Below are 24,548 nucleotides of genomic sequence, written 5' to 3' on the forward strand. Positions count from 1 at the left end.
CTTCCCTATTCACCCGATCACCCACAGAGCAACGTTTTTGTTTCCCTGGATGAAAAAAGTTGTGAAAGGGAAACATTTTGCCAATGTGGAAGAGGTAAAACAAAAAAAATGGCAGAAGCACTAAAAGGCATCAAAATTGACTAGTTCAAAAACTGTTTTGAGCAGTGGAAAAAATTGCCTCAACAGGTGTATTGCATCAAATGGAGAGCACTTTGAAGGTGACTGAAGTTTAAACATGTAAGAATAAACACACAGTTTTTAATTAATAAATTCCATTTTTTGGGGGGTCCCCCTCATAGCAATACAGGAAGCTGGTGGTGGTTTCAAGTCTGCATTCACAAAGCAGTGTCTGACAAACCAGTCAGCAACGGAATATGCAGAGGTGTGCCTAAGGGCACACTTATTTGGCAGGAATGCAGTATAACAGACACATGTATGACATATTCTTCATGTAAAAGCAGTTTTCCTTTTAAAAGGTTAAGATTGTGGAAGTTGAATCGTGTGCATAGTTTTCTAAATTGAAATTAAAAGTTTGTTTTAAGAGCAAATGACTTAATCAGTTTACTTAGAAAGGTTACTTATAGCAGATGGGTTCCAGAAGGGGGTTTTTATATTAAGGAAAATATTTAAGGTAGCTTCATAGAATTTTTGAGCTGCAAGAGACTTTTGGGATCATGGTGATTTGGAGCTGAGTGAGAGAAAATGATAGCCACCTAGGTCCTTGTTTCATTTTAATAATGCTTCAAGATGTCACAGCAGCCCATTTTCCATACAAGTGTGAGTTTAAATTCTGATTTTCCTAGTCAGAAGGCCAGAAAAGTCTCTCTGCTCTTTGAGAGGTATAAAGGAAACCCACCTCCTGGTCAAACTCTTTATGTAAGGCAGACTAGGCTCTAAACCCATAACAATCCTCTGCCCAGCTCTGGATCTGATTTCAGGGCCTCACAATTATGTGACTTGCATTTTGCATTTTGTACAGCATGGTTTTCACTGTTTTTACTTTTGGAAGAGCACAGATATAACACTGGGGGATCCATTCCCCGCATCCCCCAAAACAAAGGCCTCCTATTCCCATTAGGTGGCCATTAGGTAGGAAAGGAATTGCAGCACAGCTTGGGAAGTCGTTAAACCCTCAAATGAGATTGTCAAGAGCAAATGAGATCCCAGAACACAGTATGATGCAGTCCAGGACAAAGTCAGCCAGAAAGAATTAATTCAGCTATACCAAGGCCCCTTTTCAAGGACAAAAGTCTGAGTCTGATTATTTTCTCTAAACACTTTCCTTTTATCTTCTTTTTAAAGGAAAGTAGAAAATATCTTTTATAGATTTAAGAAATGGTCTGACTTTAGTGAATAATTTAAGAACATCACAGTTGCTTTGCCCGTCATACCCTGATTCTGAGCCCATTGTAAGCTCCTGCCTTATAGGGCTCTCTCATTTCAAATTTAATGTCTTTTATGGCTCCCTCATTTCAAATTCATCTAAAGTGAAACCCCTTCCCCTTAACTAAATTCTGATTTCTCTCAGTAGCAACACTACCCCTTCTTATCCTGCAGAAATTTACGAGTTCTCTTGGAGTTCTTCATCTGGTTCAGCTGCTGCATCCTGTCACCAATTCCAGGAAGCACCACTACCACCATATTTGAAATATACTTTCCCAAATACCAGGCTCATTTTTAGTTCCATATCCTTGATCTTGCTTTCTACTTGCCTAAAATGCCTTTTCAGGCCTCTCTACCTCAGTACTATTATGGCAGAGTGAAGTTGCCTGCCTTCTCTATGAAAACTTCTTGTCCCTATGACTACTGTAGCATTTATGTCTAAAATGAAGCTCATATTTTGGCATCTATAAATTGTCTTGCATATTTGCTCTGCTTATTTCACAAGTACTGTCTCTCCCCAAATACAGTATTATAAGCTCTTCAATAGCAGGAATGATACAGTACTGGGCACCTCAAATCTCAAATACTGATCAAATAATATTCCTGCAACTGGGTTGATATATATGGTGAGTAAAGAGGGGAAATAGATGAAGGTCATATATATTTGGGTAGAGATTTAATCTCTAGGTGTGAATATTATATAGCTATTTATATATTTTTCACAGCCATGTTTTTCCATTTAGCAGATACAATTGTTCTGCCTCTCTGCCTCCCCTGATCTTTGGGAAGGAGTGATACAATCAAAACCCCAGTAAATGCTAATGTCAAAATAAAATATATTAAAATCTGGATTTCAAGTACAAAAGAAATAAGTGTGGCTACTTAAAAAAAAAAAAAAGAAAGAAACCAAGTGTTGTGGGTTTCAGGACCATCTCAACTTCACAGACAGGCCCTGGCAACAATCAACATTACTGACATTTAAATTTGTTTCGAATGGAAAACAAAATTTTACTGGGTACCCTGACATTAAAAGGAAATAATTCCAGTGGAACTGAGGGCAAACAAATTGGAGATAATGGTCTGAGTTACTATGAATCACTACAAAAAGGCCTATGAATCATTATAAAATATTCTTAGAAGGGCAGCCTGGCATGCTGCTGTGATCCAAAAGTCAATATGCTGGGCATCAGCAGGATGACCCTGGCATTGTGTACACTACCACTCAGAGATAGCATGAAGGCCCAGTAAAAGGCAACTGCAGTGATGAAGGGACCAAGAAGCTGTCATATGAACATAAACTAACATACTCAACACAGAAACATAAAGGCTGAGTGAGAGGGATTAAGATCAAAGCCCACAAAACTACAGGTTGTATAAATGTGATTCTTGGAACACTTGCCCCTAACATGTTCCTTGGTCAAATAACTTCGGGAATCTTGTAGAGTTATAAAGCACATTAACATAGTAAAAGCTCTGGTAAGTTATGCAATGAAGAAACTATTATTTTTAACATTTCCCAAATTTATTTGACTAGAGAACATTTCTCTGCATGTGACACTTGCTCACAAAATTCAGGACCTCTTAAACTAGGATGAATCTCTTAAAATCTCAAGATAAACTTAGGTACAAGGTGCAATACAACACACAGAACATAAACTTGTTCCACTCAACTCAAGGAATACTACCAGCTGCAAATTCAAATGGATTTTTAAAAGTGTTTATATAGCTTTATCATCCATGAAGGCACTCAAAGAGATTGTCACCTTGGGGGTCACCTTGATTACACAATCCACAACAGAGACCACACTGGCCTAGAGAGAATATTTCTTACGAAGGCATTTTGTAAATTAACTTTAAATGGGTGATACACAACATAGAAGGCTTCCTTCGGTAGTAATATAACTGAAACTATTATTTTTCCTTTATAGAGTGAATTATTTTGTCATTTTTGAAAAAGGATAATTTAATTTCTAGGCATTTTGAAGTTTTTAAACATTCATCAGTTGAATACACTTAATTCATTTTAAGTCAATTAATGAACTCACCCAATTATAGTGGGTGAGGTTACCAAGAACGTAGGCCCTGGAGTCAGCCTCGCCTCGGTATAAATCCTGATTTTGTGACTTACTAGCTTTGTGACCTCAGACAAGTTACCCTTTCTACACCTCAGTTTTCTAAGATGTAAAATGAGAATTAAAGAACATATTGATCATAATAGCAGTTATTTAGCACTTCCTAAAGTTTTATATATATATATAAATATATATTTATATATATATTTTAATCTTCATAATCACCTGATTATTTTCCCCACTTAAAGATGAGGGCAGTAAGGCACAGAGAAGTTAGGTAACTTGCTTTAGGTCACACTGTTCGGAAGTTGCAGAGCCTGATTCCAATTGGGGCAGTTTACATATAAAAGGTATATATATGCTTGTACATCGTCTAACCCATAATTTCACCAGAAATGTTAATAGTTTTTTTCTACTCCAATTAAACGTTTAGGGTTGTAAAACGCATCCATCAGCATTATAAAAGAGAATGTCATTCTAGATTATGAGATTAACATCAACAACAAAGGTGGTTTTCTTCTTGAAGATACCTAGAAACAATTTATAAACTCAAAATATTCCATCACTAAACATAATAAGTCATCCTTGACCCATCAGGGCAGAGCATACTAGCTACGAACAGTAATTGAAAATAATATATGGTGCAAAATCGAAACAAGAGAATATTTAGATGGTTCCAATGTAATTGCACACAGAATTTCTCCCAAGCTTCATCATCATCAAAATTTATCATGGAAAGATGTGCCACGTGATTTTTAAGCATTAGGTAAAAATGGAGGTTACTGGCATGTATACCAAATAGTTCTACTTTATGAGGGCTCTATCTGTGGGAGACTTGGGTTGGAACTGACTTGGGAGAAAAGAGCAAAGCATCAACACGTCTTCAGGTAGCACCTTGGGAATGTTCCCTTTCCAGTACTGCCACGTCTGCCTGGCTTCAAAACTACACAGGGAAATGAGATCAAACAAACAAACACTGAAGGGCTGTGGAGGCGGCAAGGCATATATTTTTCTTTGATTTAGAATCGTTCCTAAAATCCACGTGTAATTTCTAACCTTGGGAGTTAAAAGAGCTGTACTTTCAACCCATGGCACGTTTGGCATACGTCAAAAGAAAATTACTTTTACCTATAATTTCACCATGTCTGAACATCAAGACAGGGAGATCTGAGGAAACTTGTATGGTGGATAACTACTGTGATACATCCGACCTTGAATCAAAACTGAAGTCCTCCATTCCCCTTCCCTGTAACAAATACTTAAAAGCCTTTGTAGAAAGTAGCAGCAGCCAAGCTTGACAGTGATACTTTTTCAGATACAGTATAGCACTTTCTGCAAGAGGTTACTCACATGAATATAATGTTTCTTGGGCTAATTAATCCGCCTCGGGATCAGCGAGGCTAAAACTTCCAGGTCCCCCACCTCGGGCCAGTCAAGCCAGGATCAGGATGTGAGCCCAGGAATTGCCGAGGGGCATCTGGGGCCGAGGTCACCCGAACCGAAGTTACGAGGCAAGGGCCGGCAACCGGAAGTGGTCCAGGGAAAGTGGTACAAAATTCAGGGGCCGTAACTTGTAAACAAAACAAAATAAAACCTTAACTATCTTAGGACTAAATTTCAAAAGAGCGTCCCACTAGCTCACGGGGCTGGCGCGCGCGATGATGCTGCCTCAGGGTTGTACCCAGAGCGTGTAGGCCGCGTAAGGCTCTCCTCAGCGGGCGGGCAAAATGGGCGCCGGCGCTGGGGAAACGCCTGCCCGGCCACCCCGGAGCTGCTCACACACCACGTCCGCTTGCGGCCCGAGAGCACCGCCTCCCAACCACCCCCGCCGCCGTCGCCGCCGTCGCCGCCGCCCCCGCCGCCCCCACCGCCCGGCCTAAAGCCCCGTCAGCAGCCGGCCACAGTTCTCCGTCCCAACGGCCACGCCTTGCCCCAACCGGCGCGGGCGTTTCCCAGGTGCCGCCGGGACGCCCCGCCCCCGCCCCCAAGCTCCGCCTCCACGCTCCCACCTCGTGCCTGCCCCGCCCGCGCTCCCCAAGTCCCGCCTCCGCGGAACCCGCTTGCTGGAGCTGCGGGTTGGTCAGGCCTGAGTGGGCCCAAGGCTGACGTGAGCAGGGTCGGACCAAGATGGCGGTGCAGGTGGTGCAGGCGGTGCAGGCGGTTCATCTTGAATCGGATGCTTTCCTAGTTTGTCTCAACCACGCTCTAAGCACAGAGAAGGAGGAAGTGATGGGGCTGTGTATAGGGGAGGTGAGTAGGTCAGTTAGCCTGACCGGAACCCTGATGAGCAGTCCCAGAGTGTTCTTGGAGTCGGTGTTAGTAGCGCCCAGGGCTGCGGAGGCCACAGCCACTCCTGACTTAGATCCTTTGGATGGATCTGTCGCGAGGGTCCGGTATCTTCTGGTTGCTTCACGCTTGTATAGCTTCCCGTCACCCAGCGTTCCGCATAAGTTTGGGGATGAGGGAGAGTCTTTTTTTCTAGTAACCTCTGGCCTCATTCTTTAAATCCAGAGTTATCATCCTATTAACCAAAAACGCAAATCGGGCCAGAAAGACATTATAGTATAATAGGACATCAGTGTATTAAGAAGCTACTGACCACTATTAGGGCCCCTTACCTCGCCTCCAGTCTTCGCTCTGGGACGCATTTTAATTGTATCAATCTAAGAGAGGAGTTTCAAAAACGCGTAAATTTACACAGCGTTAGGTGTTGCAGAGGGGCGAAAGAGGATGAGGAAATAGAGCTTAGTTGTTTACAATCTGAATTAAAAATTCTCCAGTTTTTCAAGCCCGTGTACAGAACTATATGAACTAATTTTCATATAATCTGTATCCATGTACATCAGATAAGCGTAATGTGATCAATAATGTTTTCTCCTCTTTCCCACTCCAGTTGAATGATGACACAAGGTAAGACAATATTGGTTTACTCATGTCTTTTGGTATATATGTCATTATTAACTCAGAATTATGACAAGTTCAACAATATTGTGTATGGGATGTATTTTTTTTTTTTTTTATGGATTGTATTTTAAGTTACCATTATCAGTCTGGAGCTCCCTCAATTATACATTTTGAGTAAACTCCCAACCCTGAAGGTTGGTTTCCACCTTACTTCCTGGTAGGAGGATTTTTAGTTGAGCTCTGTATAACCTTATGTGAAAAATGTGGTTGAGGGAAACAAGATTGAGTTAACCTGTGAAAGCTCTTCCAGATACAATTTTGTTGACTAATATGGTGCTATTATCTTCCATTTTGTTGCTTGATATGTTTTATGTTCTCTTTCCCTAAAATGACAGCGAGATACTGGTAATTTTTTGTGGCAGATAATGTGCATATTAAGAGACGTTTCCCCCTATTGATCCATTTGTCCATCTAAATTGGCCCTTCCATTGTTATGGCTTTCTGCCTCCCCATGGTGAGCCCTACAATGATCTCAGAGACCCCCAGTAGCTTGGATGCTTGAGGTGGTAAAAGCTTTGGGTTATTTTAATTTAAACTTTGAAGAGTGGCAGGGTGTGTACTCTCAAGCCCACCTCTTTAATACTGAGGATTATAGTTTAGCTTTACCCATCAAAACATTATGCACTCAGCCACATATGCATGTGTCCCAAACTGCTACTAACAGACCTATGAGTACAGCTTTAGCTTCTGTTTACTTTCCCTCCTCTTTCTTTGTCTCTGCTAAGGTTTTATGTTCCCTTTTTTCTAATTTATCTCCAAAAGGAGTGACTCTAAATTTACATATGCCGGAACTGAAATGCGCACAGTTGCTGAAAAGGTATGTGTGCTAGAATTTTGCATGATGGAAACTTGCAGTTGGGGAGGGATTTCTGTGCTCTGTTTGATAAATTCAGCCAGGGATTAATCTGTTTTGTGTAGGGCCACATTGTGGCTGGGTGGGGTGTTCTCCCTAGTAAAGTCTAGTCACTAGGAATTATACCTAATTTTCTCTTCTTTGTAGCAAATTACTACTTGATCAAATGAGTAATCACTGTCAGCTCTCCTCCTTGCTGACATCTGCCTGTTTTCTGGATGGTTCATGTCATTGTTATCTTTTTATCTTGAGTCCCAGAGTGTACTGAGCAACACCTCTTTCCTTATAGGCAAACCATCCAAAGCTCATAGTTCTTAGTCTACCTTGACATTCTCTTTTCTGGTGTGTTCTAGCCTTTATAGTCTAGAGTAATGCTTCTCAGCCTAATTGTTATATAGGAACAGTTCATCTTTTTCCAATATGGTGCAGATCAATACTTTTGTAAAAGATGATAAAAATAAGTTATGTCTTCTCCTGCCAAGCAGATAATGGAGGTGATAAAAACTATAGGACAACAAATCCATCTACTTATTATCCCTGTATACAGACTTCATCATGCCAACTGCTTTGCCTCCTTTCTTCCCATATGAAGGAAAGAAATTCACTTCCTGTTCAGAGCTGCAGCTTCTTCAAAGACCTAGCTTATAAACTATCCTATCGTTCTTCTAATTTCCTCTGAGTCTTCAACCTTTTCTTGTTATCTGGCTCCTTTTTTTTAATTTAATGATTTTAGAAAGAGAAGAAGGGGGGAGGAAAGAAAGAAAGAGGGAGAGAGAAACATCAATTTGTTGTTCCATTGTATGTATTCATTGGTTGATTGTTGTATGTGCCCTGACAGGGATTGAACCTGCAACCCTGGGGTATCGGGACAATGCTCTAACCTACTGACCTTCCCAGTCAGGATTTGGCTTTTTTTCCATAGGATACAAATGTGGTTAAATTACTTTCATTTTCAGAAAGGAAAGAAAAATAAATTTGCAATCTTATATCTTCCTGTAGTCACTACTCTTAAATCCTTCTTTTAATAGCTAGACCTCTTATTTTCTTTAATTTTATTTATTCATTTTTATTTAGAGAGGAGGAAGGGAGGGAGAAAGAGAGGGAAAGAACCATTGATGTGAGAGAGGAACACCTATCGGTTGCCTTCTGTACTTGCCCCGACCAGGGACCGACCTTGTAATCTAGGCATGTGCCCTGACCAGGAATGGAACTGGTGACCTTTCAGTTGGAGGGATGATGCCCAACCAAGTGAGCCACACCAGCCAGGGCAATAGCCAGACCTCTCAAAATAATAGGCTACAATCATAACTTATTTACATTCTCCACTCAGATCCACCAAAATCTGGTTTCTATTCTACCTATCCAGCCACCTCCTCATTGCTACATCAGTGGGTTATTTCTTGGTGCTTATCTTTTTTTTAAAGTATATTTTATTGATTATATTGTTACAGTACTTCTAATTTTCCCCCTTTGCTCCCCTCTGCCCAGTACCCCCCTTCCTTCCAGCAGTCCCACCCCCCTTAGTTCATGTCCATGGGTCGTGCATATACGTTCTTTGGATTCACCCTTTCCTATATTATTCTTAACTTCCCCCCATCTATTTTGTACCAACCGATTATGCTTCTTAAACCCTGCACCATTTCCCCATTTCTCCCCCTCCACCCTCCCAGCTGATAACCCACCAAATGATCCCCATACCTATGATTCTGTTCCTATTCTGGTTTGCTTAGTTGGATTTTGTTTTTATTTTTTAGATTCTGTTGTTGATATTTATGAGTTTGTTGTCATTTTAGTGTTCATAGTTTTGATCTTCTTTTTCTTAAGTAAGTCCCTTAGACATTTCATATAATAATGGCTTGGTGATGATGAACTCCTTTAGCTGTACCTTGTCTAGGAAGCACTTCATCTGCTCTTCCATTCCAAATGATAGCCTTGCTGGATAGAATAATCCTGGTTGCAGGTTGCCTTTCATCACATTGAATACTGCTTGCCAGTCCCTTCCTGCTTGCAAAGTGTCCGCTGAGAAATCAGCTGATAGTCCTATAGGCACCCCACTGTAGGCAACTCTCTCTTGCTGCTCCCAGGACTCTCTTTATCTTTCACCTTTGGCATCTCAATCATGATGCGTCCTGGTGTGGTCCCCTCTGGGTCCAGCTCTCCTGGGACCCTCCGTGCTTCCCAGACCTGTATGTCCATCTCCTTCGCAAAATTTGGGAAGTTTTCCTCCATTATTTCTTCCCACAAGTTTTCAATTTCTTGTTCTTCGTCTTCTCTTTCTGGCACCCCCATGATTCAGATGTTGGCACGTTTAAAGTTGTCCCAGAGGTTCCCAAGCCCTTCCTCATTTTTTTCAATTCTTCATTCCTCATCTTGCACTGGTTGACTGTGTTTTTCTTCCTTATGTTCGAAATCATTGATTTGAACCCCGGTTTCCCTCCCTTCACTGAGGTGGAGGTGCCTCACACACCCTAGGCTTGGTAGGAGGCTGCTCTGTGCAGCAGAGTCTTCGATGAAATAACTTTTACCCAAGATACTTCATTATGTCTGGGGGAAGAAAGGTGTCTGCTCTCTCTAGTGGAGAACAGAAGCTAGACCTCCGTCCCTTTTGTTTTTTACTGAGAAGGATACACATGGGAGATACAAGATCAACATTCATAAATCATCAATGGCTTTCAGGTATCTAGGTTACAATTGACAATAACTGATTACAAGTTCCAGTACAGCAGGTACAATGAATAGTCTGTGCCAGGGTCTGTTAAACACATTGACCCCACACTGGCACTAGGTACAAGGTTTCATATACTCCCTGCTAGAGATTTTTTATACTTAATTATAAGATAAAGGAAAGCAGAGCAAGTTCTAAAGCGTATTAATATTCTTTAAATCCAATACCCACGGAAACCCTCTAAATGGTTTTCGGGTATGTCTCCCATGCAGCCATTGTTGAGACTTAAAGACAAGCACAGCCAGAGTGCTGGTGGCAGGTCATTCTCACGCTGGGGCTACAATTCCCTAAACCACAAGGAGTGGTTCCCCACACTGCACCATTGGTTTTGTGTGGATTTTCCTTTGTTTCACTTAGCATACCCTTCTCTTCTTCTCTTATGCATTTGCCATACTCAAGCACATCTGTCAAGCCTGTGAGCATCTTTATCACCAGTGTTTTGAATTCTGCATCTGTTAGGTTGGCTTGCTTAGTTCTCCCACTGGAACCTTGATCCATTCCCCCTATTGGGCCATACTTCTCTGTCTCCTCATCCTGACAGGCTCCTGTGTTTGTTTGCCTCTGCATTCCAGGTAGAGCTGTCGCTCCTGTTATGTTGTAAGGGGCGGAGCCTTAGGGATTCGTCAGTACAGGGCGACCTGTTTCACCATGTTGTGGTGCTGTATGTGGGGGAGGGGTCAGAGAAGGAACAATGCCACTTGCTCAGCACTCGCCCCTTTTCCAGGCACCTCTCCCACTTCCACACCAGACTGGTACCCCGCTAGCTGTTGCCCTGGCTGTTGTTCCCAGAGTGTGTGGGTCTGTGGTCTTTATAGGACCATTGGGGCCCCTGAAACAAGCGGAATCTGCTGAGACTGGCACTTTCTGCCTCCGTCCCAACCCCCACTGATTTGCACAGTCAGAAGCAATGAGGCTTGATTTTCCCTGGTGCTGGAACTGTGAGCTGCGAGGTCTGGTGAGGAGCTGGGAGCACTCCCCAGGTGTCCCTCCTGACTTTTTAAAACATGTGACTGCCCTTTCCGCTGGCCTGCCACTACTGCAGCTGCCGCCACCACCACACTGCGTCCTATCCACCCCGGCTCCACCCCTCCTACCTGTCTGGATGAGTGTTTCTTCTTTATATCTTTGTTTGCTGGACTTCATGCAGTTTGATTTTCTGAAACTTCTGGTTGTTTCTAGTTTTGAGGTAGTTGTATTTCTTCTTAGTTGTGGAGGGAGATGCACCGCATCTATCTACGCCTCCATTTTGGCTGGAAGTCCTCTTGGTGTTTATCTTAATCTTTTAACTTGAATCTCAGAACTCTCATGAGGTTTTATTTGTTTGTTTTGTTTTTGCCATGTCTCCCTGTTCCTCCCCCTTCTCTCCCATCCTTTTTGGACTCTTCCTCCCCTACCTGTGCATTAAATGTTCTCCAAGTTTCTGCCTTGACCTCCTTCTCTTCCCAGAATGTCATCTTAGGCAATGTTACCTCCCCTGTGGCTCTTACTGCAACAGACATTGAGGTTAGAGTGATCTGTCTTCAGATCCTTTCTCTGATACTTACCGTGCGACATTTGGCATGTTACTTAACATCTATGAGCTTTGCATTCTTTATGTGTAGAACAGGGATAATGACAGCCAGTAACCTCAGAGTTGTTGGGAGAGTTGGATTTGGGTAATGTATATAAAACACTCATCTGTAAAATGGGAACAACAATAGTACCAACCTCAGTGTGCTATTGGGAGAGTTAATTTAATAATTGAAAAGCACTTTTACAAGTCCCTGACACATGGCAGGTAGCCAATAAGTATTGGCCATTCTGACTGTTGTTAATATCCAATAGATGCTAGTTAGTATAAATTATTCCAAGCTCTAGAAAGTCATACTGAACTGCCTACTGGACATCCAAATTTAGCTAAATACCGGGATCTAAACTAATGTTCAGAACTAAACATTTCTTTTTCCATAAACCCTTCAGCATTCTTTCTGCTACAGTGGTTCTGAATCCTGGTTGCAACTTGGAATCACCCAATAATCTTGACAAAATCTTGTTGCTGATTAAGTTGGTCTGGAGTGAGGCCTGGGTGGCAGAATTTTGAAAAGCTAACCAGGTGATTCTAATGTGCAGCGAAGTTTGGGAACTGCTGCCTGCGATTCAGTACGATTAACCTAAATTGCTTTTATATTTCCAACACTTCATCCCAACTACTGCTACCTTATTTGAGATAGTCGTCACTTCTTTCTTCAACTTCTGTGCTAGCCTCTCCACAAGTCTCCTTGCCTCAAATCTCTCTTGCCTCTAGTCTTTTCTTACATGAGTCTGATATACTTTTGCTTAAAATCCAATGGGTTTCCCATTACCTTAGGATAAAGTCTCATTAGTGAAGCATTCAGGGCCTGTCATGATCTCATTTCTGTTTATCTTGTTACATTTCTTTACATCGATCCAAGTTCTAACCATGGTATATTATGTTTATTTCCAGATTATGTTGTGCTGTTTCACTCCTTGTATCTTCTGCGTGTTATGCATGGACTGGCTCTCTCTTCTCTGCTTGGTTAACAATTTATCCCTGGCAGTTCATCCCGGTTGCCACTTGCTTCCTTTAAGGAACCTGCCCCGATCTGTAGGCTGGGTTAGATAGCCTCCTCTGTGCCACGCTAGGTCCTTGAACATACCTATTACAGTGCTTATATACAGCCTCTCTTCCTGGATGTGACTACTATATCCTGTTTAGCATTGTATACTTAGGCCATCATGAAGTGCCTGCCATATAGTGTGTACATACTCAATAGATAGATGTCGTATGAATGAGCGTACATCCCCTACAGTAGAAAATTAGTGTTACCTGCCTATTACCCATGGAAAGCCATGCCAGGAAGTGCAGACTTTCTGGAAAGGGTAGGATGTTAAAGATATTTTTAGTTTTATGGTTCTGCTGTAGTTACTCAGCTCTGCCATTGTAGCACAAAAGTAGCTGTAATACACAAACAAATGAATGTGGCCATATTTGGCCTGAAGGAGGCAAGGGCAGGTTACTCTTTGCTGACCCTTGATCTATACACAGGAGCAAGACACAGGAACAAAAGGAACAAAAGGAACTGAGCTTTAGTATCTTAATTCTAAGACTGAAAAGGTGTAGGAGCCTATCTAACCAAGGTGGAATATCTTACTTCTTATGTCACTATGACCAGAACAGTCTTCCTCAGGCCCTTCAGCTAGCCATGGCTTTCAAGGACATCTGTCAGTCCTTTGTGGCCTTTATTTGTGCTTGTTTTATTTTGATTTTCATCTGTTCCTGGGCTGGTCTCACCATCCTCTCCTGAACTTCTGTTGCTCATTCCTCTTAAATACAGAAAACTTCTCTGACTAGAGAGAGAGAATATTCACCCTTGAAATTAACTCCTACTAAAATGCATTTCCAATCTTAATGACATGATTTTATTTTTCAAGCGTGTATTCCCTTATCTTGAATTCTATGTCAATTTGTACCATCCAAATAGATATTAAGCTACCTGACTTCAGTGACCTGATCTTTTTGGTTAGTGTTAGCATGGGATATTTTTTTCCATTATTTTACTTTTATTTTTTTATTTTTAGAGAAATGGGAAGGGAGGGAGAAAGAGGGAGAGAAACATCCATGTGTGAGAGATACATCAATCAGTTGTCTCCCACAAGCCTCCACCTGGAAACTCGGCCTGCAGCCCAGGCATGTGCCCTGACTGGGAATCGAGCCAGCAACCTTTCAGTTTGCAGGCTGGCACTCAATCCAGTGAGCCACACCAGCCAGGGCTCTAGTCTTACATTTTTATTTTTTTTATGTGCTAATATTTAAAGTGTGCCTCTTATTTCCAAAATAGTTTTTAAAAATTTTTATTTATTTTTTAGAGAAAGGGGAAAGGAGGGAGAGAGGGAGAGAAGCATCAATCAGTTGCCTGTCTCACTCACCCAATTGGGGACCTGGCCTGCAACCCAGGCATGTGCCCTGACCAGGAATCGAACCTGCAACCTTTCAGTTCACAGGCCACTGCTCAACCCACTGAGCCACACCAGCCAGGGCAGCAACATCATTTTGATAATCTAGTCTGATAATCTTTTTAATTGGAGTACTTAGTCCAATTACATTTACTATATTATTGCTATATGTGGGTTATTGCTGCCATCATTTTACTTTCTATGTGACACATCTTTTTTTCATTGTTGTTCTATTACAGTTGTCTCAATTTTACCCCATGACTCTCCCCTGCCCCACTGCCCACCCCACCCCCCAATTCCCACAGTCTGTCCCCACCCTGTTGTCAATTTCCATGGGTCATTTGTACCTGTTCCTTGAGTAGACCCTTCACCTTTTTCCCCCCTTTTCCCACTCCCCCCTCCCCTCTGGTCACTGCCAGTGTGTTCCTTGTTTCCATGCCTCTGGTTCTGTTTTGCTCATTTGTTTGATTTTTTTTCATTAAGTTCCTGTTATAGATGAGATCATATGGTATTTCTTTTTTGCTGCTTGGCTTATTTCACTTAGCATAATACTCTCCAGTTCCATTCATGCTGTTGTGAAGGGTAGGAGTTCCTTCTTTCTGCTGCATAGAATTCCGTTGTGTAAGTGTACCACAGTTTTTTGATCCACTCATCTACAGATGGGCACTTAGGCTGTTTCCAGCACTTGGCTATTGTAAAGAGCACTGCTATGAACATAGGGGTGCATAGATTCTTTTGAATTGGAGTTTCAGGATTCTTAGGGTATAATCCCAGCAGTGGTATCACTGGGTCAAAAGTCAGTTCCATTTTTAGTTTTTTGAGGAAATTTGATACTGTTTTCCACAGTGGCTGTACCAGTTTGCGTTCCCACCAACCGTGCACTAGGGTTCCCTTTTCCCCACACCCTTGCTAGCACTTGTTTGTTGATTTGTTAATGATGGCCATTCTGACAGGTGTGAGGTGGTATCTCATTGTGGTTTTAATTTGCATCTCTCTGTTGCCTACTGATGTTGAGCATCTTTTCATGTGACTATGGGCCCTCTGTATCTCCTCCTTGGAGAACTGTCTGTTAGGTCCTTTGCCAGGAGTTTTTTGATTACTGTTTTAATTTCACTCTTTGTTATCGGTCTGTTCAGGCTTTCTGCTTCTTCTTGATTTAGTTTTGGAAGATTATATGTTTCTAGAAATTTGTCCATTTCATCTAGGTTGTCAAATATCTTGCCATGTAGTTGTTTGTAGTAATTTCTTACAATCCTTTGTGTTTCTGTGATATCGGTCATGATTTTTCCTCTTTCGTTTCTGATTTTGTTTATTTGGGTCCTCTCTTCTTCTGATGAGCCTGACTAAAGGCTTGTCGATTTTGTTTATCTTTTCAAAGAACCAGCTCCTAGTTCTGTTGATCTTTTGAATTGTTTGTTTAGTCTATATCATTTAGTTCTGCTCTGATCTTGATGATTTCCTTCCTTCTACTCCCTCTGGGCTTTGTTTGTTGTTCTGTTTTTGTAGCTGTAGGGTTAGATTTTTTATTTGAGATTCTTCTGTCCTTTTTAGGTAGGTCTGCATATTGCTATGAACTTTCCACTCAGGACTGCTTTTGCTGTGTCCCATACGTTTTGGGCTGTTGTGTGCTCATATCATTTGTGTCCAGAAACTTCTTGATTTCTTCCTTGATGTCATTGTTAACCCATTCATTATTTAATAGCATGTTATTCATTCTCCATGAGTTTGAATGTTTTTGAGTTTTTTCTTTGAGGAATTGTGATCTGAGAAGATGCTTGATATAATTTCAATTTTCTTGAATTCGTTGAGTTTTGTTTTGTGTCCTACTATGTGGTCTATCTGTGAAAATGTCCCATGTGCATTTGAAAAGAATGTATATTTTGCTTCTTTGGGGTGAAAAGTTCTATATATATCAATTAAGTTCATTTGCTCTAGAGTGTTGTTCAGTGCCTCAGTATTATTGGTGTTTCTTTGCTTCATAGATCGATCCATTGTTGACAATGGCACATTAAAGACCCCTAGTATGAGTGTCTTGCTGTTGATATATTTTTTGTAGTCTTCCAATATTTTCCTTATATATTTTGGTGCACCTATGTTGGGTGTATTTATGTTTATCAGGGTTATATCTTCTTTTTTTTAAAAAATAATTTGTTTATTCATTTTTAAAGAGAGGAGAAAGGAGAAAGAGAGGGAGAGAAGTATCACTGTGTGGTTGCCTCTCACTCGTGCCCCCAACTGGGGACGTGACGTGCAACCTAATTATGTGCCCTGACTGGGTATCAAACCAGCGACACTTGGTTCGCAGGCCAACACTCAATCCACTGAGCCACACCAGTCAGGGTTTGGGTTATATCTTCTTGATGGATTATTCCCTTAAGTATTATGAAATGTCCTTCTTTGTCTCTTTTTATGGCCTTTGCTGTGAAATCTGTTTTGTCTGATATAAGTATTGCTACCCCAGCTTTATTTTCTTGTATTTTTGAGGCTTGTTTTGTGTCCTACCATGTAATCTGTCTTTGAAAATGTTCTATGTGCTTTTGAAAAGAATATATATTTTGGTTCTTTGGGGTGAAAGTTTCTGTATATATCAAATAATTAAGTCCATTTGATCTCGAGTGTCATTCAATGCCACAATATCCTTATTGAATTTTTGTTTGGAAGATTATCCATTGTTGACAGTGGGTTTGTTCAAATACTTTACGATTACTGTGTTGCTTTTGATATCTTTCTTGAAATCCTCCAAGATTTTCCTTATATATTTAGGTGTTTCTATGTTGAGTGCATATATGTTTACAAGGGTTATATCCTCTTGTTGGACTACTCCCTTAACTATTATGCAGTTATCCTCTTTGTCTCTTGTTATGGCCTTTGTTTACAAGTCTATTTTGTCTGATATAAGTTTTGCTACACCAGGTTTTTTGTTTTTTTATGTCTCTTTACTTGAAATATTTTTTTCCATCCCATCACTTCCAGCCTGTGTAGATCTTTTGTTCTGAGGTGGGTCTTTTGTAGATAACATATATGTGGGTCATGTTTTCTTGTCCATTCAGCTACCCTATATCTTTTGGTTGAAGCATTTAATCCATTTATATTTATGGTTATTATTGATAGGTACTTATTCATTGCCATTTTCCCCTTTGTATCTGTGTTCCTCTCTGTCTCTTTCTTCATCTTCTTAAAGCAGTCCCTTTAGCATCTCTTGCAGTGCTGGTTTGGTGGAAATGTATTCTTTTACCTTTTTTTCTCTTTTTGGTCTTGAAGGCCTTCCATTTAAAATGAGAGCCTTGCTGGGTAGAGTATTCTTCGTTGTAGGCCTTTGCTTTTCATTGTTTGGAATATTTTGTGCCAATCCCTTCTGACTTATAGTGTTTCTGTTGAGAAATCAGCTGATAGCTTGATTGGAGCTCCCTTGTATATTACTAGTTGTTTCTCCCTTGCTGTCTATAAGAATCTCTCTTTGTCTTTAAATTTTTCCATTTTAATTATAATGTGTCTTGGAGTGAGCCTTTTTGAGAACATCTTGATTGGGACCCTCTGTGCTTCCTGGACTTGCGTGACTTTCTCTCTCACCAAGTTAGTGAAGTTTTCTGTCATTACATTTTTGTAACCAGTTTTCTATCCCTTGCCTCTTTTCTTTTCTAGTATCCCTATGGTATGAATATTATGTTTCATGTTGTCATGCAGCTTCCTTAAACTATCTTTGTTCATTTTGAATATTTTTTTGTTTTGTTGCTCTGTGTGGGTTTTTTTTTCTTCCTTGTCCTCCAACTTGATGATTCGATCCTCTGCTTCATCTAGCCTGCTTTTAATTCCTTCTAGTGTATTCTTCATTACAGATATTGTATTCTTCATTTCTTCTTGACTCTTATTCCTAGTTCCTATATCCTTTCTCATGCTGATATAGTTCTCAGTAAGTTCCTTGTAGCTTCCACAGAGTTCCTTGTAGTTCTCTTGAGCTCCTTCAACATTCTTATAACCATTATTTTGAACTCTATGTCTGATAGATCGTTTGCCTCAAATTCATTTAGCACTCTTTTGGGGGATTTCTCCTTTCCTTTCAATTGGAGAATGTTTCATTGTCTCTCCATTTTAGGTGACTCATCTTGTTTGTTTTTGTTATTAGATTGATCTACTTTGACTCTCTGTCTTTGTGACTCCTTGTCTTTGTGGCATGGTCTTCTGTGGTAGGAGACCTGTGGGACTCAGTCGTATAGTCATTTTGATCTCTTGAGATGGATGCTCTAGGGATGCCCTTTATGCCATTTATGTGGGCTCTCTTGTTGTAATTGGGTTTTGTTTGTTGTTGGGTCATTCTTTGGTGGGTTATTCCATCCGTCTAGCTGACTAAGAGTCACATCACCCACCACGTCTTGTATGCTGTTGTATAGGCACTTCCAGAACAAAACCAAACAGCCTGGAAACAAATCCACACCTGCAACAATAACCCCCACTCAGAACCACACTATGAACAACAAATGAGCAAATATTAGTAAATGTGCAAAGAGGTTAAGATTATTATAAGAAAGGAAAAACTAATATAAGATGAATAACTGAAAGAAAAGTGATTTTGAGAGGGCAGAGGGAGGAGAAATAAGAGTAGAGAATAAAAACAAGGCAAAGAGAGAAAATGAAATTTACATCATAAATTAAGAAAGGAGGGAAGGCAAAATGGAATAAGAAAAGGGAAGAATATAAGGTTCAAAAATTTTTTATTATCTATTTATTTTTATTTTATTTTACTTCTGTTGTGCCACTTTTTTCCCTATTGCTTCCTCGCACCCTGCCCACCCCTTCTCCCACAGTCAGTCCCCACCCAGTTGTCCACATCCATGGGTCATTTATACATGTTACAAAAAATATTTTTAAATAGTGAAAAAGTAGGAACAAAATTGAAGAAAAACATCCACCATAGCAATATCAATGACAAATGAGCAAAGACTGGTAATGGTGGAAAGGGACTAAGAAGGAGAAAAGAGAGAAAAAAAGGGTTGATGTCTAAAGGAAGGAAAAGTGATTTTGAGAGGATAAAGGGAGAAGAAATAATAAAGAGTGAGGAGTCCTGGCTGGTGTGTCTCAGTGTATTGAGTGCAGGCCTGTGAACCAAAGGTTCACTGGTTTGATTCCCAGTGAGGGCACATGCCTGAGTTGTGGGCCAGGTCCCCAGTTGGGAGCGAGCAAGAGGCAACCACACATTCATGTTTCTTTCCCTCTCTTTCTTCCTCCCTTCCCCTCTTTCTAAAAATAAATAAATAATATCTTTAAAAAAGAATAATGAGGAATGAAAACAAGGCTGATAGGGGAAAAAATGAAATTTAACACAAGAAAAGAAAGGGCAGGAGAAAGGCAAAATGGAATAGGAGAAGGAAACAATAAAATTTAATATTTGAAATACAAAAGTAGTGAACATCTAGGAATAAAATTGAAGAAATGCAACAACAACCACCATATTAACAACCAACAAGCAAAGATTAATAAGGGTGGAGAGAAAATAGGATATTATAAGAAAAGGAAAACGAATGTGAGATGACTAATGTCAAGAAAAATGGTTTTGAGAGGCTGGAGGGAGGATAAATATTAAGAGTATGGAATAGAAACAAATAGTAGCAACAGAGAAATAAAATTTAGAACAAAAATAAGAGAGGGGATGAAGGCAAAATGAATTAAGGGAGGAGTAAAATATGACATTTGAAATAAACTAAAGTAAAAAAATAGTGAAATAATAGGGACGAATTTGAAAGAAAAGAAAAAAATGTTAAAAAGCTATGCAGGAGAGAAAATAACAAATGATGAAGAAGACCATGGTGGAATTTGTCTCAGAAGTCTATTGTTTGCCACTGTTTTCTCTTTCTGGATCCTCCCCTGGTAATGTCTGATGGTGTCCTCATCTGGCCCTAGGCAGCCTGTTTGAGACTACAAGCAATCCACAGTCTGTGGCTGTCTGCTTCAGGCCCGGGTGGTCCTCACTGTTCTGCCCTGCAGGCTTTCCATTCACACAAGGCCTAGGAGTGGTTCATCTAAAGACTGAGAGCCCTGCTAGTACCAAGAGGGGGCCTGTGGTGCAATCAGGAGGGTGGATTCTCTGTGTCACCCCTGGGGTCATCGGTCAGTCTTCAGGGAAGATGGTGAGAGTGTTTCCCCGCCTCTACCACCACAGGTCTTTGTCCCAGATTATTTCCAATAATGTATTGTCTCTGGTGAATTAGTTGTCCATTTCCTGTGAGGGCCAGTCTGTGTAAAAGCAGCAGCTTTTTCCTGCTTGGCACTGATGGCAACTCTGTCTAAGAGTGGAGACTGGGAAGGACCCTGAACACCCCTTGCTGCACCTGTCTTTAATCTCTTCTCTGCTGGTTTCAGTGGATCAGGGCCCAAGGAACCAGGGTAGATTGTAGTGTCTGATAGAAGTTCAGAAAGGGCCCTTTCAGAGCTTCTCCTTCTTTCCCCTGCAGTTATGCAGGGAGCAGGGTGCTCCTGAGCCTGGCCTCACTGGTCTGCAGATCCTGCAGTCCCACAGGTGGGGGTTAGGCATACCTGCCTGTGAGAGGACCTGCCTGGCTGCAGATTATCTCAGGTGTTTAGCTCCTGGCCATCCAGTCCCCAGTCTGCCACTCTCGCAGTAGACGCAGGCCCACTCTCCACTCTGCACAGCCCCTTGCTTGCCAGCCATGCAGGGTTGGGTCCCATAGTCCCTTCAGCATGACACTTTCTGTTCTTCCTGTGAAGGTAGATTCAGTCGGGCCGAAATACGCTTTCATTCTGGTTTCTTTGTTGGCAGAGCCACTGTGTGAGTACGGGGTCCCTGCTGAGTCTCGCCTCAGCTCCTCTTTTAAGAGTCTCTATGTGGCCCCCACATTGCAGCACTGAGCCCTGGGCCAGTTCTCCATGTGTTCCTCCTCCCCAAAAAACACAAAGTGTCTTGGTCAGGGCTGTCCACAGTCTGCCAGTGCCTCCGACAGTTTTAGGAGAGTTTCTCTCTGGGACTCTCCTGGTTGGCACTGCAGCTGTGGGTGTGCTGCTCACTGTGGATGTGCAGCCTAAGTGTCCCAGTAGGTCTATAGCTTACTCCAAAAGTCTCCTCTCAGATCTTACCCATGTTCCTGCAACATCTGACAGTGTCGCAACCCACCGTTTCCCCTGTAACTTTTGAACCATTTCGTTGTTTTGGTTTTGACTCTTCTGTCTTCCTTCCTGGCTCCTCTTATTGTATCCCATCCAAAATGTGGGCACACCACTTGATTTACGCCACTTGATCTCTGCCCCCTCTCTCCACACTATTCCTTGTTTTTATTTACATTGTCCCATACCACATCAGCTCATCTGAAAACACGCTCATCTTCCTTCCTTCCTGGTCCTTGCAAAGTTAGATCTGCCTCCTGTGTTTCACCATTTCAACCTCGAAGAGTCATCCTTGACAATTTCCTGTCCTCTATCACCCATGGTCCATAAGCTACCAAATCTTGTGGATTCTTCCTTCTTAATGAATCTCAATTCTGTCTCTTCCATCTCTGCCATCCAGTCAGTCCTATACTTTATCATTACTTAATGTCCAGGCTTTCTAAAATGATTTTCCTCCGTCCAGGTCATCCTGCACATTATGGCTTGGCATTTGAGGTCCTGCACATTTTTATCAATACTCTAGCCTTCTTTCTTAGCTTTACTGTCTGCCATTCCATCTAAAGTTTTATATTAACATTTAAATCAATTGGCCAACTTGTCTCTCAAACATATTACTAGCATCCATTTAGCATGTACAGAAAATTTATCTGCACACACATATACACACAGCAGTCAGGAAATATATACACTCATCTGCCTTTTCTATGAAGTATTTTTTTTTCTAATTTAAGTGACTCCTTTCCTCTGAGCTTCTATAGCATTAGTTTACTACATTATTTTAATGTAGCTTCATGTGTGATACTTGCTGTTCAACCAGACTGTTAGCATTTTGACTTGTATTCTTTTGTGTGACAGTGTGTTGCACATAGGTGTGAATCAAATGATTATTCATTGATCATTCCAAAAGGCCTTGATATAAATATTAGCTTTAGTATTTTTTTGTTTTGAAATGTATATGTTGAGGTTGAATGTCTTTTACTTGAAATATTCCACTATTCATGAGAAAAATGGAATCTTGAACCCGATAATGTAATGTAATACAATACAATTCTATCATTGCAGGGAGAGGTATTACTGGAGAGAGACAAGTAAACATTTCTATGGATTTTCTTTTAGGTTGGTACCGTGAGAATTGTTCATATTCATTCTGTCATCATCTTGCGACGTTCTGATAAGAGGAAGGATCGAGTGGAAATTTCTCCAGAGCAGCTATCTGCGGCCTCAACAGAGGCAGAGATATCCTTACTGGATGATAAGAAACTTTTATGTGCTCTGGGGCTTCTAGACCAGGTTCCTGTTGGTTACCTTAGCCTGCTTTAGGAGATTTCACAGGTTTTCTTCCTGGTGGCTCGTTTGTTCTCAGTTTTCATATTCACCCCTTAAATCCAGCTGCTTGGTTAATCAGAATTTTTGCCCACTTCTTTTGAGTGACTTTAATTGGAAGAATTAGAAATTTTTTAACATTTCTGCTCTTAAATACTAAAAGATCCCAAGGTCAAATCCTATGACAACAAGCTTGCTGGGGAGTCCCTTCCTGCTTCTCCTCCCACCCCTTTTCAGTCCCTTCTGCCCACCCTTCCTAATTTTCCTAGTATCGTTTAACTTCTAGGCTTTTTACTATATTGGTCTCTATCATTTTGAAAGATTCTCTTTTGAGGCTGCCTCAAAAAAAAAAAAATGCAATGCTGAAAACTGAATGCAATAATATTTCACGTTAAATACAACCAAAGAATGAGCAAATGGGACATTTGCTTCCTATGATCTGGACTCCATACTTCAGCTATAGTAAGTTAAACCTGCATCAGTAGTTTTAGTAATCAGTCTTTTGGATTAAGTTAATCTTGTAGTCAATTTAAAAGTAACATTTAAAAATAGGTTGCACATATGCATAGTATAAACTTTAAAAGGAACAAAAAGGTATACAAAATAAGTATTTTTCTCAAACCTCTGTGCCCCAATTTTCCCCACCGTCCCTCCCTGGACATAACCAGGGTTATCAGGTTTTCATGTATCCTTACAGATAAATTCTGTGAATATAGAAACATATGAATATTTTCTTTGTTTGGAAGCATATTCTGCATTTCACAAGTTGTGCATGTGTCTGTAGTACCAATTCCTAGAGGTGAAATTGCTGGAGCGAAGGCTACATGTAGCTCTACTGTTTTACCAGTGTACCCTCTAGCAATATGCAAGAGTGTCTGTTTCCCTGCACACTCGTGAACTGTATGTGTCATCAAAGATTTGTGTTTGTTTTTGTGCTACCAAGCCCTGGTAAATCAAAAGTTTTTGGTTGTTGCCAATCTGTAATTATATCTTATTTCTTATCATTTTAAATAGCATTTTAAAAATAATGAGAATATTTGATCAGCTTTTAATTTTTAAGCATTATTTGTATTTTTCTCTGAATTGTCTGGTTATTTCCTTTGCCCATTTTTCTATTTATTTGGAAATTTTTTTCTTAATTTATAGGCACTCTGTATGTTAAGAAACTTAGCCCTTTGTGATAAGGATAATGATTTTAATCATCTTACTCAGGGTGTATGTGTTTTTGTCCAAATTGTTTTTGCATTTTTATATAATCAGATGTAACAATCTGTTTTTGTGGCATGTACCTTTTTTAAAACTCTTTATTTTGAAATAATTATAGATTCCTTGGAAGTTGCAGAGATTGTATAGAAAGGTCCCTGTACCCTTCACCCTGTACTATTTCCCTGAAGATTACATTTTACATAACTTATAGTATAACATGGAAACCAGGAATTGACATTGATACAATGTATTGTTCTATGCCATTTTGTCATGTGTATGGATATATGTAGCTACCATAGCAGTCAAGATGTAGAACTATTCTATTCCATCACCATAAAGATCTGCCTCATGCCCCTGTGTAGTCACACCTACCCCAACCCCTGGAAGCCAGTAATCTGTTCTCTATCTCTCTAATGTTGTAATTTCAAGAATGTTTGATAAATGGAATTCATGCAGTATGTGATCTTTTAAGATTGGCCTTTTTTTTTTTTACTTTTCCCCTCCCCGCATTTCTACCCTTACCACCACTAATTGCTTTTCCATCTCTTCATTAAGTATTGGATTTTCTTGCTTCTCTGCATGCCTGGTACTTTTAGGTCATATGCCACACATTATGATTTTCTCTTGGGTGCTGGATATCTTTATAGTTATTACTAGACATAATTTTTCAGCTTTGTTGCCAGTGCTACTAAGTTACCCAGAATAGTTGGATCTTTAGAGTCTGGCTCTGAAGATTTGCTCTGTGGCCCCTTTTAGAATAGGAGTCATTTTCCCCCCACATTACTGCAGCAAAACCCTTCTGAACACCCTGCCCGATGTCTCCCAAATTGTGAGGTTTACCATCCTGGCCAGTGGGGACTGCCACTAGTCCCTGTCCTGCTTCGGTGCTGGGCATGGTTACGTTTCTCCCCTTCAGGCAGTTCTCCCCTCCCCCGGCCTCATGTAGTTTCCTCAC

At 40.7% G+C, this 24,548-nt stretch overlaps 2 protein-coding genes across 6 annotated transcripts in view; one reads left to right on the forward strand and one right to left on the reverse strand.

The window, feature by feature from the left end:
- The window catches only part of MTCP1 (mature T cell proliferation 1), a 7,026-nt gene extending 1,662 nt beyond the window's left edge, over nucleotides 1–5,364 (reverse strand). The window contains exon 1 of the mRNA XM_090265405.1: nucleotides 4,806–5,364. The gene's annotated coding sequence lies outside the window, so the exon portion shown is untranslated. The remainder of the gene's footprint in view (nucleotides 1–4,805) is intronic.
- A 154-nt stretch (nucleotides 5,365–5,518) lies between these two features.
- The window catches only part of BRCC3 (BRCA1/BRCA2-containing complex subunit 3), an 87,735-nt gene continuing 68,705 nt past the window's right edge, over nucleotides 5,519–24,548 (forward strand). For 2 of the 5 annotated variants that reach the window (XM_090264998.1, XM_090264999.1), the window contains exons 1-4: nucleotides 5,521–5,705; nucleotides 6,349–6,365; nucleotides 7,182–7,236; nucleotides 22,181–22,300. In XM_090264998.1, the coding sequence (XP_090121124.1) occupies nucleotides 5,583–5,705; nucleotides 6,349–6,365; nucleotides 7,182–7,236; nucleotides 22,181–22,300 (315 nt within the window). In that variant the 5' untranslated portion in view covers nucleotides 5,521–5,582. Of the gene's footprint in view, nucleotides 5,706–6,348; nucleotides 6,366–7,181; nucleotides 7,237–22,180; nucleotides 22,301–24,548 lie in introns of all 5 variants that reach the window. The other 3 variants (XM_090265000.1, XM_090265002.1, XM_090265001.1) reach the window with 3 other exon arrangements.

This window comes from Furipterus horrens, unplaced genomic scaffold, assembly GCF_987537825.1.
Source record: "Furipterus horrens unplaced genomic scaffold, mFurHor1.1.pri manual_scaffold_17, whole genome shotgun sequence".
Classification (NCBI taxonomy): Eukaryota; Metazoa; Chordata; class Mammalia; order Chiroptera; family Furipteridae; genus Furipterus; species Furipterus horrens.